The sequence below is a fragment of the Loxodonta africana genome, chromosome 24 (assembly GCF_030014295.1).
Source record: "Loxodonta africana isolate mLoxAfr1 chromosome 24, mLoxAfr1.hap2, whole genome shotgun sequence".
NCBI lineage: Eukaryota > Metazoa > Chordata > Mammalia > Proboscidea > Elephantidae > Loxodonta > Loxodonta africana.
The window spans coordinates 37776143-37795433 of NC_087365.1; the positions used below are offsets into that span (position 1 = coordinate 37776143).

A 19291-nucleotide genomic window follows, 5' to 3' on the forward strand; every position below is an offset into this window, starting at 1 on the left:
AAACCCACCTCATTCCTGAACTCCCTCTAATTTCCTCTGGGCTTGTTGAATCCTTTTTGGCCTGTTTTTTTTTTTTTTTTTTTGGTTTAGAGGACTAAGAGCAACCCCAGTCTAGAGAGCTACATTTGTAGAACAGGCCTTAAGTTTTAAAATACATAAATAAATAAATCAAATTCCAGTTTAATTCAATAACAGTTTAACATAGAACTTCACACAACACAGATTGCAGAATATAAACTCAGTAGAAAGTAGTTATTGCATCTTTAAGAAACTAAACCCAATGCTTATATTGTGAAAAATTGGCATAATATATATTTGGCAGTAGCTAAAAACATACCTTAGTTCAAAAATACTAACAGCTATTTTTTTTTTTTTTTTGGCAGAGAACTCTCAAAATTCAAAAGCTATGTAAATCCAACAGAATTGAGAAGATCTTCCATTAATATCCTACTTTCTTTATTGCCCCTCCCTCATCATTTTGGCACAGTCAAATCTGAGGTAATGTTTTATTATTGGTTTTGTATTCTATATTCTGTTTTGTGTGCTAGTTCAAGTGCAGTTGTATTTTAAAAGATAGGAGTTTTGTTTTTTACATAATTCAGTTTATTTCAAGTGAATTAACAAAGTTGATCTGTTGCTTGCTTGTGGTATTTCTTCCGTCAGTCTGCCAGCATGCCTCAGGCCTACCATTTGTTGAGCGTTAATAGGTTAGTGATGTTTGATAACTTACGTGGTATGAGTTAGTGACAGATATAGTACAGTGGCTACTATTAGGCTGAGAACTTACTAGACTGCTCTTCTCTTTGTCATTCCCTTCGTCCACTGTAACAGTTCCTGCATGGGCATAGTGTGCACAGTAGTCGATGTTAAGTAAATACTATTTGTTTCTTCCGTAGGTGGTCCTGGAAGGAAAATTTAGTAATGACGACAGCTCCTCATATGATAAACCAATAACTTTTCTGTCCCTGAAGTTGAGGCTTGTGAATATACTAATAGGTGCCTTGCAGACGGAAACAGACCCCAACAACACTCAAATGATACTAGGTTTGTGTTCACATAATTTTTTGTAAATGGAAATCCAGATACTGTTGACCTTGAGGCATACTAAGGAGACAGGTCAGTGATAGGGTCCTAAGCATAATACAAGCTCTAGGTTTCTGAATTAGAGGTTGAGTTTATTTGCTACTATTAGGAAAAAATGTAAAGGGGTGAGATGAAGAAAGGAAAACAGGGGGTCTATTTTCATGTGACTTGGTATCCTCCTCCATTTTAGGCTCTCTTAAACTTCATGGCATCACAGTTGTCTTCTTGGTCTTTGTTTTTTTCCAATTTTTTATTGTAAAATATATGTATAACAAAATATTTGCCAATTCAGCATTGGTTATGTCCACCATTTTGTGCAACCATCACCACTGTCTGTTTTGTTTCCTGATTATTCCACCACCATTAACAGAACTAAGACTTGCTGTTTCCCCCTCCCCATCCCACGCTTGTAAACACTAATATATATATATATTTTTTTGCTCTTGCAGGGGCAATGTTAAATATTGTTCAAGATTCTGCACTTTTAGAAGCCATTGGTTGCCAAATGGAGATGGTAAGAAGCATGTTATTAATACCTCAGTTCCAGGTATAATCTGTCAGAGAGTATAAACTTCTGATTTTATGTCAATTACATTTCAAAATATCTGTCCTTGTGATTTTTAAAAGACATCTTCTTTGTAAGTTCAACTCATTGATTGAGAAGGATTCAATTTTAAAATATCATATATGTTGAGGTTTTTTACTCATCAGATGTACATCAGGTCCCCGAGAGATTCTGCTCGAGAGAAGCTCTAGGTAACTGCAGTCTTTATTCCCGGACAGTATCTACTCAAAAGTCTTACTTACTTTGCTGTGCTGGTGAACTGGTCTGAATAGTCTAGGAAAAGGCCTCTATGTCATAATTCCTGTCACCTCTGGTAGATCTAGCGCTGGCTGTAAGTAAGCATCTGTTGTATCCTTTCCCATCTCAATCTTCTTATAGCCCCTCTAGACGAAAATTTGAAGTTTCCCCAAAGCACCAGTGCTCCTAAATCAAAAAAGTTTCCCAGAGATTCTCAGCGTCCCTTGTTTTAGTCTTCAAGATGCGTGATCCCTATAGAGGGAATAACAGGAGCCCTGGTGGTACAGTGAGTGGTTAAGCTCAGCTGCTAACTGAAGGTCGGCAGTTTGAACACAACAGCTGCTGCAAGAGAGGAAGGTGTGGCATTCTGCGTCTGTAAGGATTATAGCCTTGGAGACCCCACAGGACAGTTCTCCTCTGTCCTGTAGAGTAGCTAGAAGTCAGAATCGACCTGATGGCAGTGGGTTTGGTGTTTTGGGGTTATAACTGGAATAGCTGAGGAGGAGGGGAATTAATAGAGAGGACTGGGTAAGCTGGGCAGATATAGGATAGGTGATCAGATTAGATGGTAGTAATAATTAACTGATCTGGATGTAATGAATTATGTTTATAGGGGAAAGGAAAAGAGGAAAAAAGAAAGCCTTTTCCAGCCCCTATGCCCTGTAGGGCAGTTATACTCTGTCCAGCAGGGTGGCTATGAGTTGGAATTGACTCAGTGGCAACGAATTTGTTTTTTGTTTTTTTTTGATGCACATAGGAGTTGATCTTTACAGTGACCATGTTGTTGGATGCTGTCAAGTCAGTTTCGACTCATAATAACCCCATGTGACAGAGTAGAGCTGCCCCATAGGGTTTTCTAGGCTGTAATCTTTACAGGAACAGATCGCCAGGCCTTTCTCCCACAGAACCACTGGGTGGGTGGGTTTGAACCACTTGCCTTTTGGTTAGCAATGGAGCGCTCAAGGCTCCTTGTAATGACCATAGTACTTTATTATTTGTGTTTCATGATATAATTACATATGAAAGTTGTTTGTGTGTTTTAAGATTATATTCTGTTCTGAAGTTTTTTTTTTTAAGTTTTTATTATTTAAATATACCATACTAGAGCAGATGTCTCTGAAAATATCACAAATAAAAGATTTTCTTTTTTTCCATTCAGCAGATTAGAAGCAGGGGGAAATTTCTACACAGTAGCTGCTATAAGCCTGATTTTTTTCCAATGTTTTTTCTTTGTCATGGGAGTAGCAACATGAAGACAAAAACACTTGTATGCATACATACAGTATATTTTACAGAGATACAATAAAAGTATTTGTGATAGAATATCACAAAAGCCACATCTCTTTATCTCATGTTCATCTTTGATTGAAACACATTTCCTTACGACACTTTAAATATACAAAGAGCAAATAGAATGTTGTTAAGGTAAAACACAGGGTCTACAAACTGGCCAGTGTCCTGCAAATTATTAATAAAGGTTGAAAGCAGATTTAAATGCTTCCTTTAATTAGCTTTATTAGTCATTTCCCTCACCCCAAGTTCCATCCCCAACCTCCTCCAGTGTATCTTTTTTCATTTTCTCTACAGTCTCCTATTGGCCCAGGTTCATGGAGTCTTTAATGTTCATATTCACCATTTAATACACCAGTAAATACAGGAAGGGCAATCAAGACTAAAGGTGCAATGGCCTGGAGCTGGCACTGGTACTAGCTACAAAGGTGACTTGTTATTGAAGACACTAGCACGTTTTTTTAAGGATCCAGATTCATTAGCTAGTAAAGTCTAGTGAGGATGGGAAGGAAAGTCCTTGGGCTGGGATATGGGTACCTATAGTCGTCAAATCCTTCATACCCCCACTAGATGGTGTCTGTGCACAAATACCACAGCGGTTTTTATCCCTCGTCAGCCTTTTTCGATGTGTCACTTTGGGCCATTTAGTTATAATACTTCATTTTGTCACATAGTTTTTAATGATTGACTTCTGTCTATGATTTTAAACTGTGCGTGTAACCCTCAAATGTCTGATTCATTTTCATTTGATTAGGGTGGTGGAGAAAATAACCTGAAGAGTCATAGTCGCACTAATAGTGGTATTAGTTCAGCAAGTGGTGGAAGCACAGAGCCCACCACTCCCGATAGTGAAAGACCTGCGCAGGCTCTCCTAAGGGATTATGGTAAGCTGTGTGTGTCCTTAAAATTCAGAGTTTTACAGAAAAACTCTAATGCCCAGATTTACAAAACAAACACAAACAGGCAAAAAAAAATTAAAAAACAAAATTGTAATGTTCATGAATTTTTGTATATTTAAGTATAATCAAAAGCATGTTAGTCTAAAAGGCCAAAAAGGAAAAAGAAAGTAAATCTTTTCAATTTGGCTGCATAGCTTTTAGTAGTTAGATATCGAGTAGTTTATTAGGTTTTATAAATGATGGTAGTAGCTGGTCAGGAAACATTTTTTGATTCTGTACCAGTGCTAGTGATGCAGGGTCAGATAAGATGTGGTCCCTGCCTCAGAGCTCACAGTTGAAGGGCAGAGATGGCCAGTAATCAGTTACTGCAGCGTGGTAAGGGGGTGATGGGGCATGTAATAGATGGGAACCCAGAGGAGGGTCTGTCTTCATGTTTAAAATCTGTGTACTCTGCCAAATATTGTTAGACTCTTTAGTTGTCAATTTTAAGCAAGAGGAAGGAAACATTTTCATTTTCCGTCCTGACAAATAAATTTGACAGCAGAGCATCCTATTCGATGGTGTGCTTTACCCTGGGCAATTACATTACAGGCTCCGTGAGTTCATGTGTGCTCTTGTGCTTTTACACGTAAACACTGAGAATGTATTGAATCTATGAGCGTTAACCCAACTGAATTGGACTGCAATCTAGATCCTTAATATGAGTTTAATTTTTTAATCATCTGGAGACTTCATGAGCCTAGAGTCTTAGGCGTGTTTCTATGGTTTAAATTTGCAATAAGTGTCCTTGAGCATGTCAGATACATGAAGTCGTGATGTGGATATTCAGTACATATAAATAATACTTTTATAAAGAAGTCATTTACGTTGTCACTTTATTCATTGTGTATCTGGGTATAGGTATACTGTGGGATGAAAAAATTATGTTTATTTTTTATGCTTTCTAAAACATTCTTAAAGAAATCTATGCATTTATTGCATGTGTTCTAATATAAATGTTTGAAGTGATTATTGTTCGTTTCAGCATTTCGAACTGGTGTTAGTGAGTTCTGCTTGTATGTCGTAAAATATTTTTTTACTAAGAAATCCAGATTTGTGTTAATGTCATAAAATATCTCTTACTAAGAAATCCAGATTTGTGTTAGTGTCGCCTGAATGTCTCTCTTTAATGATCATTCCTTTTTCTGTTGTCACTGCCCTCTTTCTGATAGGATCGACAGGTATAATGTCCCTAAAGCTTCCTTTGTAAATTCAATTTAATTTGTCCTAATTTAATTTTTCCTCATTTATTATTAGCTAAGTAGAAATTACTTTTAAATATAGACTTGGAGGCCAACTAAAACCACAGTGGCTTGGTTTTTTATTTTTGTTTTAAAGTATTAATGTAGTCTTGGGAAGTTAAATGTTAAAATATGTTTGAAAAGGCCTTGCATGTGATTCTTGATGGTTAAACCATAAAGGTAATTCCAGCAGATGCTCTAGGATAATTCCTAGCATCTGAGGAGGCTCTGAAATTTGAATTCTCTCCTCTACAAAATTCCAAGAAAGGAATTAACAGCTTTTTCATTGTTTTTCAAAATGTAACTCTCTATGAGTTGTTAATTTAGAAATTTAAGATTCACGTTGTTGTCAGAATGATACTGAAACTGCCAAATCCCAGTGGATACCTGTCTGAAAGCACCTGACCTGGGAGCTAGAAGCTGCTCTGGTTCAGCGTGTGTGCCCTGTGCACTGTTCAGTCAGGCTTGGCGCTCAGGCCAGTGGGGTGGGGAGCATAGCACTGTGTGGGTGCCCGTCATGCTCACTGTGGCTGCTGTGGTCTGTGCCTGGTGGAATGCTTTGCTTCTCGTTACTAATGCTTAGTTGTTTTCCCTCCCTGTGGGATGTGGCATTGGGGTTATATCCTAGCTCTTAATACAGATTCAGCTGCTGGGCTCCTGATTCGCAGCATTCACCTCGTCACTCAAAGACTCAACTCCCAGTGGCGGCAGGACATGAGCATATCGCTGGCAGCTCTGGAGCTCCTCTCTGGTCTGGCAAAGGTGAGAAGGACAGTCCTTTCATTTCAGCCCAGCGGCCTTGGGCCTTGGCTCTTTTTTCTACACTTCCAAACCCCTTGATGTGGGTATTGTGGTATTAGTCATACTCAAACATAGTTTATAGTCCAAAGCGTGCAAAATTGAGCATCCAAGTGAAACTTTATTGAATGAACTTTGTTTTTTAAAATAGGTTCAGAGAGCATGTGAGGTATTTTTGATGTTAAATTATAGAAAACATTTCGATACTTGCAATTTATTTATACATAATAATAGAATACCTATTGATTTTGTATTTGTTCACAATACCATTAAATTTTCAGCATGGCTTTTTCTGCCATAATAGGATCATTTATTTTTAATGCGTGATATTAAAAAATATCATAAATAAAATTTAGAAGGGGGAGCTCTTTTCATAAAGAATGATCCCTAAAATATGCCATTTGGAATTATCTGTGACTCTTCCATCAGCACTGATGAGTGAAAATTGGTTATACTCTGAAATTTCTTTTGCAGCTATTATTTCAACTTTGTGAAACCTTAGAGCAGGGTGGCCATTTGTGCCTCTCTGTTTTCTTGTTTGTAAAATGTACAGAATTACTTTGCTTCTCACACGTGGTTTTTGTGAGGATCAGATGAGATAAAATGTGTAAGATTCTGTGAACAGGAAGGTGATGCATACAAGGTGGTATTGTCTGAGGTAATATAGCCTAACCCCTTATTTTACAAACAGGTGATTGGAGGCTGTGACTTACCTAAGCCATGAGACAAAATAGGCAAGAAAACCCAAGGTGTTCTCACTACTGCTTAGAGCCAACCTCAAAAATCCCAAGGATGGATATGATAGCCAGAGTTGTATAAGAAACAGTTCATAGTCACAGAATGTGAGAGCAGACATCTGTGAGACATGCAGGACCACACTGCCTTCAAAACCAAGATGCAGTTTCCTGTGACCTTTGGTACATCATTCTTTTTTCAGGGGTAGGATTAGGAATCAGTGCCAGTCAGCCAGTTGAGTTCTGCTCTGCCCTTCCTCCTCCCCTGTCTCCCAAAATAAATAAATAAATAAGTAAAATTGCTGCTCAGGACTTTTCATGTTCCCTGCATGTTAAACCTTGTGATATCGCATCAGAGGAATTTGCCTAAACTTATGGGCGGAAGTAGCCCAACTGCTGGTAGTAGCTAGTCATTATTTTTACCTTCACATTTATTTGATTCCCTCCTCAAGTAAGCAGTATGTATTTTAGGTTTTAAGAGTAGCACCTATGTAGTGCTTACCATGTGCTGAGCACTGTTCTAAGTACTTTAGACATTAAATTATTTAATCCTCACAGCAACATGAGGTATATATAACTGTGTTACCCTCATTTCACAAATGACAAAATAGAGGACCAGAGAGTTTAAGTAGCTTGCCTGAAATGGCACAGCGAGTAGGTAAAAAAGTGTCTTGGGTAAGGGCGGACTTCTGCTTCTAAGATGGAATTACAGATCTACCTTCCTGCCCAAAACAACTACTACAGCAACAAAAACCGAAGAAAATAGATAAAACCGTGCTTTTTAAGATACTGGACATCAGATAACAAATAGTAATCCCTGAGAGAACTCTGCGGTTGCCACCACTTTACTTCCTTCAGAGAGGTTCTAGGCTGTAGTGTAAAGAGGAGAAACCTAGGCAGAGCTCACTGGACTCCTCCAGCTGATGAGACGGAAGTGAGAGTCTGGGGAGACCAAGGTTACTAGAGTTTGCAGAGCAGAGTACCACAGAGGAGGGAACTGAACAGAGATAGAACCCCAGAGGTCTATAGAGGCTCCCCCTTGAGTATTCAACAGAGTAATGACCAATGCCTGTATGTAAGGAAGGTACTTGAGGCCTGGGAGGATAAGGGTTAAAACACATCTGAAAAGATTAGAGAACAGTGCCTGTACTCACAGGGCTAGGGAAGGTGCCTGTTCCCATTAGCCAGACTAGAAAAACTCATAATTCATGGGTTAGTGGTAGAGCACCCCAGAAGGTCTGGCTCAGTAGTAGGGAATAATTATGTTTATGTTTAACACTCTAAACTCCGCTAACAAATTCTAAAGCACCAATGCTATCTGATTTCAAGACTTATTTTAAAGGTGTAGCAATCAAATAAAGCCACAGTAATCAAGACAGTATGATATTGGTATAAAGATGGACCAGTAGTTCAATGGAATAGGGTAGAGAGTCAAGAAATAGGATCACACATATATAGGCATCTGATTTTTGACAAAGGTACAAAGACAATTCAGAGAAAGGAGAAAGGATAATCTTTTTAGCAGATGGTGCTGGGACAATTGGCTATCTTATAAAAAAAAAAAAAAAAGAACTTTGATCCATATCTTGGACTATATACAAAAATTAACTCAAAATAGATTTAGACCTAAATGTAAAACCTAAAACTATAGGAGAAAATCTTTGTGACTTTAGGTTAGGCAAGAATTTCTTAGATTCTACACCATAGAAGAACAAACTGATAAATTAGATTTCACCAAAATTAAAAACTTCTGTTCAAAAATCACTGTTAGAGAATGAGGTGACAAGTCACAGACTAGGAAAAAATGTTTGCAAAGCATATATCTGATGAAGGACTTGTATCTAGATTATATAAAGAACTTCCAAAACTAAATAATAAGAAAATAAGCAGCCCAATTAAAAATGGGCAAAAAACTTGAACAGACACACTTTACCAAAGAAGATTTATGGATGACAAATAAGCATACGAAAAGATGCTCAGCGTCATTATCGTTGTTAGGTGCTGTCGAGTCAGTTTTGACTCGTAGTGACCCCATGTGACCGAGTGGAACTTCCCCATAGGGTTTTCTACGTTGTAATCTTTACAGGAACAGGTTGGTAGGTCTTTCTCCTGGGGAGCCACTGGGTGGTTTCCAACTGCCAGCCTCTCAGCTAGCAGCCAAGCCCTTAACCATTGTACCACCAGGCTCCATGTCATTATTCACTAGGGAAATACAGTTAAAACCACAGTGTGATAACCACTACATACCTATTAGAAGGGCTAAAATTAAAAACACCATGCCAAATGTTGGAGGAAGAATTGATCTCTCGTGCACTCTTGGTGGGAATGTAAAAATGACACTACAGCTTGGCAGTTCCTTTAAAAGTTACACACACACCTGCTGTCCGTCCAAGAGCTCATACAGGAATGTTCATAGCTGTTTTATTTGTAATATCCAGAAGCTAGAAGCAATCCAAATGTCCATGACCAGGTGAATGGATGAGCAAACTGTGGTGTGTATATACGGGGAAGTTTTTTTTTACTGAAGGAATAGTTGGTACACACGAATGTGGAATGAATCTGAGAACAATTATGCTGAGTGAAAGAAGCCAGACCAGAAAAGAGTACATACTATATGATCTCATTTATGTAAAACTCTGGTAAACGCAAGCTAATCTACAGTGACGGAAGGAAGATCAGTGGTTGTTTGGGGAGGGAGATGAACAGGAGGGAGAGGGAGAGATTATAAAAGCGTGCAAGGAGATTTTTGGGAATGATGGTTATATTCACTGTCTTGCATGTGGTAGTGGCTTCAAAGATGTATATATATGTCAAAACTTCTCAAATTGTGTACTTTAAATATGTGCAATTTATTGTACCTCTGAGCAGCTGCACAGAACTTTGTAGCCCATAGGACATCACTGTGGGATTGGGTTACGGGGAGTAAAAATATGCACATGTGTTCAATTTGCCAGGTGTTCTTTCACCCTCTGGCAGTGATGAGCAGGTGCGTCCAAGACATTTAGGTTTCAGGGCAGGAAGAACTGCTAAAATGATACACTGTTTAGGGTTTGAAAAGTGCCACTATTTTTGTAGAATGTTACATAGTAGTACACCTGAAGTATTCTGTATATATAAGCAATATAAAAAAGTAAGGCTTTAAGAATGGTGTATCACATTCTCAAATAGGCCAGGCCTCAGGGCAGATGCTTTGAAATTGGCACAGTTGTTGCTGGCTAACTGCTTTGTTCCCCAAATGAATTTGCCCAGGTGAAGGTGATGGTCGACTCAGGAGACCGGAAGCGAGCCATCAGTTCCGTGTGCACCTATATTGTGTACCAGTGTAGTCGGCCAGCTCCTCTTCACTCCCGGGACCTGCACTCCATGATAGTGGCAGCTTTTCAGTGTCTCTGTGTCTGGCTGACAGAGCACCCCGATATGCTTGATGAAAAGGTGAGTTTACTAGATCTGAAAACATTAAGTGAAAACACAAATGTATGAGGAAACTTTTTTAAAAGAGAATATCTAAATTTAAATACAGTAGTGCACATTTTAAACTGATGGATATACTTGTTAGATTTCAGTAGGCCACTTGTCCTTTTTAGCACAACTTGAAAAAACTGTCAGAATGCTTACATTTCATTGCAGGGTAACACACAGAGAAGTTATTTTGAAAGATGGGACTTTGACTAATTTATGTGATCTAGAGTGTTCTTTCTTGAAAGGATGGCAGCCTTGAGATAGCTAGTAGGTACTTTGGTCACCCATCACCAAACCAAGAAGGGCAGTCAATATCCAGGCTGCAGAGGTAGAGGACAGCTTGTCCATAAAGGTTCCTTGTATCTAAAAGCTTCATTTCATACCATTTCACATACACGTTTCCACTTTCAAGTAGGCACGGATATCTAATCTGCTCTCCCTGCTATTGTTCCATATAATGCCTATACCTGTAAGGAAGGTAGGTGGTTATAAGGAATTTGCAGTGTAAATAAAAGAGATACCAGGCCCATTGGATATTAATAGAGAGCTTTATGTAGTTTTCAAAATAGTAGTGTTGATTAAATGTTAGTCATTTTCATCATGGTTTCTAAAGCTATGATGCCAGAAATGGCTTAAAAATGTCAATAATTGATGAGCTTCCCTTTGGATAATCCAGCATGTCTGAACCATCCCAGTTTTAACTGAATTGCTGTGACATCTCTGTAACCTGGGCTTTGATGATTTACAGTCTGGGTAATTTTTTTTTTAAACATTTTATTGTGGTTTAGGTGAAAGTTTACATAGCAAATTAATTTTCTTACGCAAATTGTTCTGTGACATCGGTTGCAATCCCTATAATGTGTCAGCACTCGCCCCGTTTCCTCCCTCACTTCCCCATTTCCATCCTCCGATTTCCCTGTCCCTCCATGTCTTCTCATCTTTGGTTTGGAGCAGATGTTGCTATTTTGTTCTAGTTTTTAGTCAGTTGTTCCAAGGAGCACATTCTTCACAGATATTTTTTGTTTTGTATCTTCAATTATTATTTGACTGAAAGGTCACCTCTAGGAGTGCCTGTAGTTTCAAGTTAGAAGGTTGTCTTAGGGTAGTCGTCTCGGGGGTTCCTGCAGTCCTTTTCAAACCAGTATGGCTGGTCTTTTTTTTTTTTTTTCAATTTGAATTTTTTTTCTACATTTTTTACCCATTCTAACTGGGGCCTTCTATTGTGATCCTGGTCAGAGTGATTGGTAGTGATAGCTGGTCACCATCTAGTTCTTATGGTCTCAGGCTAAAGGAGGCTGGTTCGTGTGGGCCATTAGTCCTTTTGACTAATTGCTTCCTTGAGTCTTCAGTTTTCTTTGTTCTCTTTGCTTCAGGCAAGAAGAGGCCAATTGTTGCTTCTTAGATGCCTCCTCACAAGCTTTTAAGGCCCTAGACAGTAACCAGGCTAGGATGTTGAACATATCTTTATGAGCAGTGTTTTGCCAGTTGACCTAGATGTCCCCTGATACTACGGTCATTAGCGTTCATGTCCAGTCGTTCAGTCCTGATGTCTAAGTAGTTTTTATAACTGAGTCCACGTAATTTTAAAAGATGTGTTACTGATAAAATTGAATTTGTCCAGGCAATTTTAAAAGATTTGTTACTGATAAAATTGGATTTGTCAGTAGTTATTTTCTCTCTGAACACTCAAATTCAGTTCTTTAAAGAGAAATTTGTGTGTGTATGTGTATAAAGTTTATTATATTATTGTGAAAATAATATATATCAAAGAAAACTAGAAAGAAACTGCAAAAACACAACCACCGTTAGGATTTTGATATATTGTGGTCTCATAAACAGATGCATTACAAAAATTGTTCTGCCTCTCCTGCTTTTAGGACTGCCTTAAGGAAGTACTGGAGATTGTGGAACTGGGTATCTCAGGAAGTAAGTCCAAGAATAGTGAGCAAGAGGTCAAGTACAAAGGAGATAAGGAGCCAAACCCTGCATCTATGAGGGTAAAGGATGCTGCTGAAGCCACCCTAACATGGTATGACAGTGTCCACACAGGGACTGTGCCCAGGAATTAGATGGGGTTAACTGTGATCCATATCGTTTCATCTCCTTTCTGATTGTTTGGTATTAAGTGGCTCAACCCCTTTAGGATACTTTTTTCCCAGATATAAAATGCAAAGGAAATACTCCTACCTGTTTTTTCTTTTTTCTTGGGAGTGGTGGTGGAGAGGGGAGGAAGAGGGATATAGTGGTGGACCAATAAGAAACCAGAAACTTGGGTCTGAGAGTTTGAGTCCTTTTTCTCTATGCTAGATGACATTGAATCAAGTCATAGTAGATCTGGAAAGAATCTTGGAGAGCCTCACTCCATCCCATCATTTCGATGGCTGAGTCCAGAGAGGGGATATGTCTGTGATCACACTGTACTAGGTCTCCTGCTTCCCAGTTCAGTGGTCTACGTTCTATGCTACACCAGTTACATTATACATCATACATTTATTCAGTCACCCACTTGGGGCATTTCTGTTACAGCAGCACTTGGTAGCTAAGACATACACAAAGTTATTTAGTGTCCAATTTGGGGACACTTTAACCTGCAAGGTAGCTCATTTCATTTTAATTGTTAGAAACCTGATGTTTACGTTAAGGTGAAACCTCTCCCACTTATACTTCTACCCATTGGTTCTAATTCAGACTTTTGGTAATGAAATCCTTTTTCCCAGATGGTAGAGGTGTCAGAAGACAGTGCTCATGTCCTCTCTGATTCATTTCTGCCAGTTCCTTCAGCTGATTTTCATATGACATGGATTCACGTACTGTTTATCATCCTGGTCATTTTCCTCTTGATTATGGTAGACTTTACCGTGTACCTCTTAAAGGTGTTTTACTCAGTACAGTATTCTAGATGTTGTCTGATGACCTTTAAACTCTGTAGAATATTATACTTTGATTAAAATGTTCTCGGAGACTGCATTGGGTTTTTGAGAACGTGGTGATTTGGCCTAAGTCAGCTAAAATTCTGGAGTCTTTTTCATATGTTTACCTTTCATGTCTTTCTCATCTTGTACTTGTTTTGGTGATCTTAGTTTATGCACAGAACTTTACATTTAAACCTTAAATTTCATCATATAAGACTTAAGCTTCATTATTTTTAGCTAATATTGTTTTGGATCCCAACTCTGACATATTATCTATGCAGCTAAAGTTTTGGTCAGTTGCAGATTTAATGTGCCTACCTTCTGAGTTCTAATCAAAGACACTGATAAAAATACTGAACAGGAGATCCCAAGGGTAGATTCACAGAGCACGTCACCAGAGATTTCCCTTCACATTCACAGGGATTTTTAAATGTTGTCCACAAGTTTATCATGAGACACTGGGAAATGCTTATATATCTTGATTTGAGACATTTTTCTGCCTTTCCAGACTAGCTACTGTCAAGAAAAAGAAAATGTGGGTAGGTTGGTGTGAATTGATCTTTGTGACATATTCCCTTGCCAGTGACCCATCTGGCAATGTTGTAGAGTCTTACATGGAACGTGGACAAGATCACTTGGTCCTTATGCTTTATTACATCCACCTCTGTCCAATTTTAGAAACCAGAGCCACGTTTTCTTGTTATTAGTCTGCTTGCATTTCTCCTTTTTTCCACAGATGCTTAGTTTTCCTGGTCCTTGAAATTCTTACACAGCCCTCCTTCTAGAAACAGAGAAAATGGAAGTAAAATATTTGTTGAGCAATGCTGTCCTCCATAATCAGAGATGTTTGCGTTTAAGCATTAAAATGAAAGGGGAAGGGGAGAGGCCACTAGATTTTTGAGCTGAGGATTGAGATGATAAAAGTGGTGTTTGGGGAATATTTGTTTTCCAAATGAGATGTATATATAGGATCACAAGATAATAAAATCTTTGTTTTAACTCTAGCATACTCTCTGTGCCTCAGTTTCCTCAGTATAAAATGAGAATAAAAATAGTACCTATCTTATAGGGTTGTTATGATAACTAAACAAAATAATGTGTGTAAAGTGCTTAGAACAGTGCCTGGCATAGCAAGTGCTATGTTAGTTACTGTTATTATCCAGTGAAGGTATACAAAAATCTGTGTGGATATAAACATTTCTGAATGTTAAGGCTTGATCAGTTGAATTCCATTTCACAAGGCATTTTTTTTTTCATATTTATCTTCATTATAATTACAGTAGTTCTGTGAGATGTAAATATTAGTGCCTCAAGTTCCTGATCTATAAAACAAAAATAATTACCCACAGCCACGGGTGAGAAGGTAGCAGTCCTGGTTTCTGGTTTCTTAACGATTACTTACGTCTTCTGAGCCTAAGTTTCTTCACCTGAAAAATGAGGGGTTCGGCTGATCTCTGGGTCCTTTTGTATGTCTAGAATGCTCTGATATTTTTTGACTTGCATAGTCCTGAATCCTGGCGCATACAAGGAGATTTTTGGGTATATCTCTAGCTTTATAATTTGGAAGTGTGATTAGTCAGGGTCTCTGGGAACCAGACTAAGAAAGAAAATCTGCTTGCAAGTTTTCTGAAAAGTGCTCTCAGGAACAACTCCCATGGGGAAATGAAGGAAACGGAATTGGGTAGGGGGAGGAATTGAACTGTGATGCAGTTGCACCAAAGGCCTCAGCCATTCCTACAGGGAGCTCTGGAGCTGGCATGGTTCTTCAGAATTCTCTTGAGTTGGCTGAGGGAACTGGGACTTTATACTCAGGCATCAACCAGTCATTGGATATGGGCCGTTTCCAGGAAGGGTTGTGGCATTGGGTGAAGTTATTCTCACTGAAGACAAGTCCAGGAGAGGGACTCAACTGAGAGCTGTGGTCACCATTTTCCTGCATTTGAGGGAATGAGTCTTTCAGTCTTGGAGGGGGACTCTAGAAAGCACACCCTGGCATCTACTACAGGAGTAAATCTGACCTGTAAAGAAGAAGCATGGCTGTGCTCAATTAAAATTCAGAAGAGCAGAAGGACACATTCATGCATGAGGTAAACTTGGAAGATTTTGCTTTAGGAATTAACTGTTATCTTTTCCATTCTCCATAGTATCATGCAGTTGCTTGGCGCATTTCCTTCACCCAGTGGTCCTGCCTCTCCTTGTAGTCTGGTGAATGAGACCACGTTGATTAAATACTCCAGATTGCCAACCATAAACAAGCATAGTTTCCGATACTTTGTCTTGGATAACAGTGTCATCCTGGCAATGCTGGAGCAACCTCTTGGGAATGAACAGAGTAAGTTTTAGCACTTTGAGCCTTCTCTACTGCTAAATCAGCATGTTCACCTGTACTATCAAGCTGTTCCCAGAAGCAGGAAAAAGACGCAAGTTCTAAGTAATTTTGCATTTGATTTCTGTGGTACGATAGCAAGTGAAAAATAGAGGATCAGAAAATAGAATATGCGTATTAGATAGAACCTTTTAAAGGCCCTTTATGTGTATCTGAAATATCAGAAAAGGTCTCCGTAGTTTTATAAAAAGTCTTATTTTAATGGGATACTTTCTGTGTAAAAAAAAATCATTGTCACTCTTCCTTCCCTCTTGAACTTTGGATCCTGCCTTTGCCCTGCTCTGTCCCTTACCCCTCATTGTTCTGTTTCAGTTATTGGTACCACCCAGACAGACTGGAAATCTGAGGAATCCTTTTTGCCAGCTCCTTCCTGTTACTTCCCTGTGTAATTGGTTTCCCAGTTTTCTGCCTCTCCAGTGACTTTTGAATCTTTTCTTTTCCTCTGCGTTCCTGCCAGTACACCCAAATGTAGGGCCTTATTATTTCTTACTTAGATTGTTGTAGTTACTTCCTGCCTGGTCTGATTCCCCCGAACTTTGCCAGTTCCAAAATTCCATTCTACTTGCTGCTGCTGCTGCTGCTGCTGCTGCTGCTGCCGCCATGGTATTTATCTTCAAATACAGATCTGACCGTGTCCGTGCCCTGCTGAAACCCTTCAGGGATTCTCCATTGAGAGAACATGCACTGTTCTCCTTTCTCCTCCCTCGCACTCTCATTATAAACTGTCCCAAGGTGTATGATTACCAGTGTGATCCAACTACTCTTAGTATGTTTTTTCCCAATGGTAATTGACATCAGCCAGTATGGAAAGGATGCATGTCCTGAGAAACCAAAAAATAAACCAAACCCACGGCCGTTGAGTCAATTCCGACTCATAGCAACCCTACAGGACAGAGTAGAACACCCTCCTAGGGTTTTCAGGGAGCAGCTGGTGGATTCAAACTGCCGACCTTTTGGTTAGCAGCCAAGCTCTTAACCACTGACCCACCAGGGCCCCCATGTCCTCAGCAAGACTTGTTTTTTTTAATTGTGCTTTAAGTGAAAGTTTACTGATCAAGTCAGTCTCTCATACAAAAAATTATACGCACCTTGCCATATACTCCTAGCTGTTCGTCCCCTAAGGAGACAGCACCTTCCTCCTGTCTTCCTTGTATTCCCCGTGTCCATTCGACCAGCTCCTGTCCCCCTCTTCCTTCTCATCTCACCTCCAGACAGGAGCTGCCCCCATAGTCTCATGTGTCTACTTGAGCCAGGAAGCTCACACCAGTATCATTATCTGTCTTACAGTCCAGTCCAATCCCTGTCTGAAGAGCTGGCTTTGGGAATGGTTCCAGTCTTGGGCTAAAAAAGGGTCCAGGGACCATGACCTCCAGGGTCCCTCTAGTCTCAGTCAGACCATTAAGCCTGGTCTTTTTATAAGAATTTGAGATCTGCATCCCATGGTTCTTCTGCTCTATCGGAGATTCTCAGAGAGATTCTTATTACTAGGGGGATAAGGAGAGTGGAGATTACCAAACCTGTAGGCTTAAAAAGACCCAGGGATAGCCTGTTGTAGGATACCCTCATTTACAGGTGAAGAAACTGTAAGTGTGCTCAGGGTATGTGACTCGTCTAGGGTTACTTGAAAAGCATATGGTATGATTGGTACTAGAAGCCAGATATGCTGAACTCCATACTGTGCCTTTCTGTTATGACTGCCACGCAGTGATAGGATTTGCTTAGTGATTAAAGACTTCCGTTTTTACTTTTGCAAGGTTAACAGGGTCTTAGAATCCCATGCAAATTCTTTTGAGTAGGATCGCATAAACCATAAAATGAAAGTGAGACATTTCCCTGTAGTTTGGGGGTATATGAGTGCAATCGCAGGTTTCCATCAAGCTTTGGTAAGATACAGCAACTTTAGTATGAACCAGATAACCACTACCCACCTCCAGAAGTATTGGCCCCAAATCTTTTCCGCAGGTACCTTTTATTTTTCTATCCCAGGCCTAGGTCTTCTTTCCTGGTGTTTGCCTCTTATTCATGATTCCTGTAGCCTCCTACTCCAAGCCACCTGCTACGTAGGCTGTAAAACCTCTCCTGGCTTCCTAGCCTGAGGAGTAAGTGTGTAACTCTGTTTGAGGTTTTTAGGACTCCCTATCCTCACCTCAAGTGATTTTATTATATACAAAGGTTACCAAAAATATAAACAATTAGAATTTTATATTATTACAAGGGTATTATAATAGTTATAACAGAAAAAATGAGAGAGAAGTTTGAACAAGTTTGACTCCCACACTAGAGACCAAAGAAGGAAATGAGAAGAAGGGTCAGAGTCACTCAGGAAGTCCATCCTGAGTTCTCTGCTCCCACTCGCACTCCCACCACCACCCTCTACTTCTGCTGGGAATGAACAGTACCTCCTGTGATAGGCATTGGCACACCGGGGTGAAAGTAACATAGCACTGCAGACACTACCATGTCTTCCTGCACTTTGGCTGTTCCTAGCATTGGAAAGTTAAGAGTATTTGCTAAAATGGTGTTTCCCAACAACGTATTAAGTGTACTGCTAGAGGTATATGTGAGATGATATTTGTTGATAACAACAGTAAACATTGTTTTATGTATTTTTAGTACGTATTTTTAAAATATTAACTAGCATACCAACCTCATGATTTTCCTTTTCAAGTGATGATATACAATTTCCTTTTAAAATAAATTTAAGTAAAAAAAAAAGGAAAAGAAAAAAAGGACTAATTGATTTACAATAAAATAATGGTTCTTAAGGCATATAAGTATGGCAGAAATCACAAAGATGGTACACAAAGGACTGGAATTTGGGAAACACTATGCTAGGGTTTTGATTATTGGAAGCTCTGCAGTTGATAGCAGATTTATTTTAAATGGTCATTGTCTGAAATAAAAACTTTTATACAAACATTTTATTCTAGATGATTTTTTTCCTTCTGTCACTGTACTGGTCCGGGGAATGTCTGGAAGACTTGCTTGGGCACAACAGCTCTGCCTTTTACCCAGAGGAGCAAAAGCCAATCAGAAGGTATCCATCAGAAGTTACAGGGAAGTAACTAGGAGTGTGTGTGTGTGTGTGTGCGCATGTGTGCGTGCATGCGTGTGTGTGTGCTGTTGCTTAAAGGTTAAATAACATTCCAACAAAAGTCACACAGATAAACTAAATATTTTTGATACCTAGCTAGGTTCTTAGGCAGTGGGTTCACGTCAGAATTAGGAGCCTAGAATTCCAGACTTTCTGAATTACTCTTGAAAGACATCTTCCAGGCAGGTACATGTTCACAGTTTTCTAGTTGACTCTTATGTGCACTTATGATTAAGAACTACTACCCTAAACAGTGGCCCCAATTTTTTTCCTGCAGTGTTAACTATAATAAAAGTCAAGTACACACCATATATGGAAAAATTTAGGCAGACCTTGATGCCTCTGGCAACAGATTTAGTTTCAGATTGTTTCATATGATTTATCCCTGTATAACTTGGTAAAATACAATGAAATCTTCTTTTTAGGTACAACAGTTTGTTTATTTTTATAACTTTTATGTTGTAATTATATGAATAATACTTGCTTGTAGAAGAAAAGTTGGAAAATGTGGATAATAAAAAAATTTTTAAGTCACCTGTACTCTCACTCTTCTA

At 39.1% G+C, this 19291-nt stretch overlaps 1 protein-coding gene across 5 annotated transcripts in view; it reads left to right on the forward strand.

Moving 5' to 3' along the window:
* RALGAPB (Ral GTPase activating protein non-catalytic subunit beta) overlaps positions 1–19291 on the forward strand; it is a 94683-nt gene that overhangs the window by 47145 nt on the left and 28247 nt on the right. For 4 of the 5 annotated variants that reach the window (XR_010319280.1, XM_064276077.1, XM_010591675.3 and 1 more), the window contains 9 exons: positions 384–498; positions 897–1044; positions 1533–1597; positions 3930–4059; positions 5983–6116; positions 10136–10318; positions 12223–12374; positions 15402–15589; positions 18574–18680. Coding sequence is in view for 4 of the 5 variants with exons in the window: in XM_064276077.1 (XP_064132147.1) it covers positions 384–498; positions 897–1044; positions 1533–1597; positions 3930–4059; positions 5983–6116; positions 10136–10318; positions 12223–12374; positions 15402–15589; positions 18574–18680 (1222 nt within the window). In the remaining variant the exon portion in view is untranslated. The remainder of the gene's footprint in view (positions 1–383; positions 499–896; positions 1045–1532; positions 1598–3929; positions 4060–5982; positions 6117–10135; positions 10319–12222; positions 12375–15401; positions 15590–18573; positions 18681–19291) is intronic. The other variant, XM_064276076.1, reaches the window with a different exon arrangement.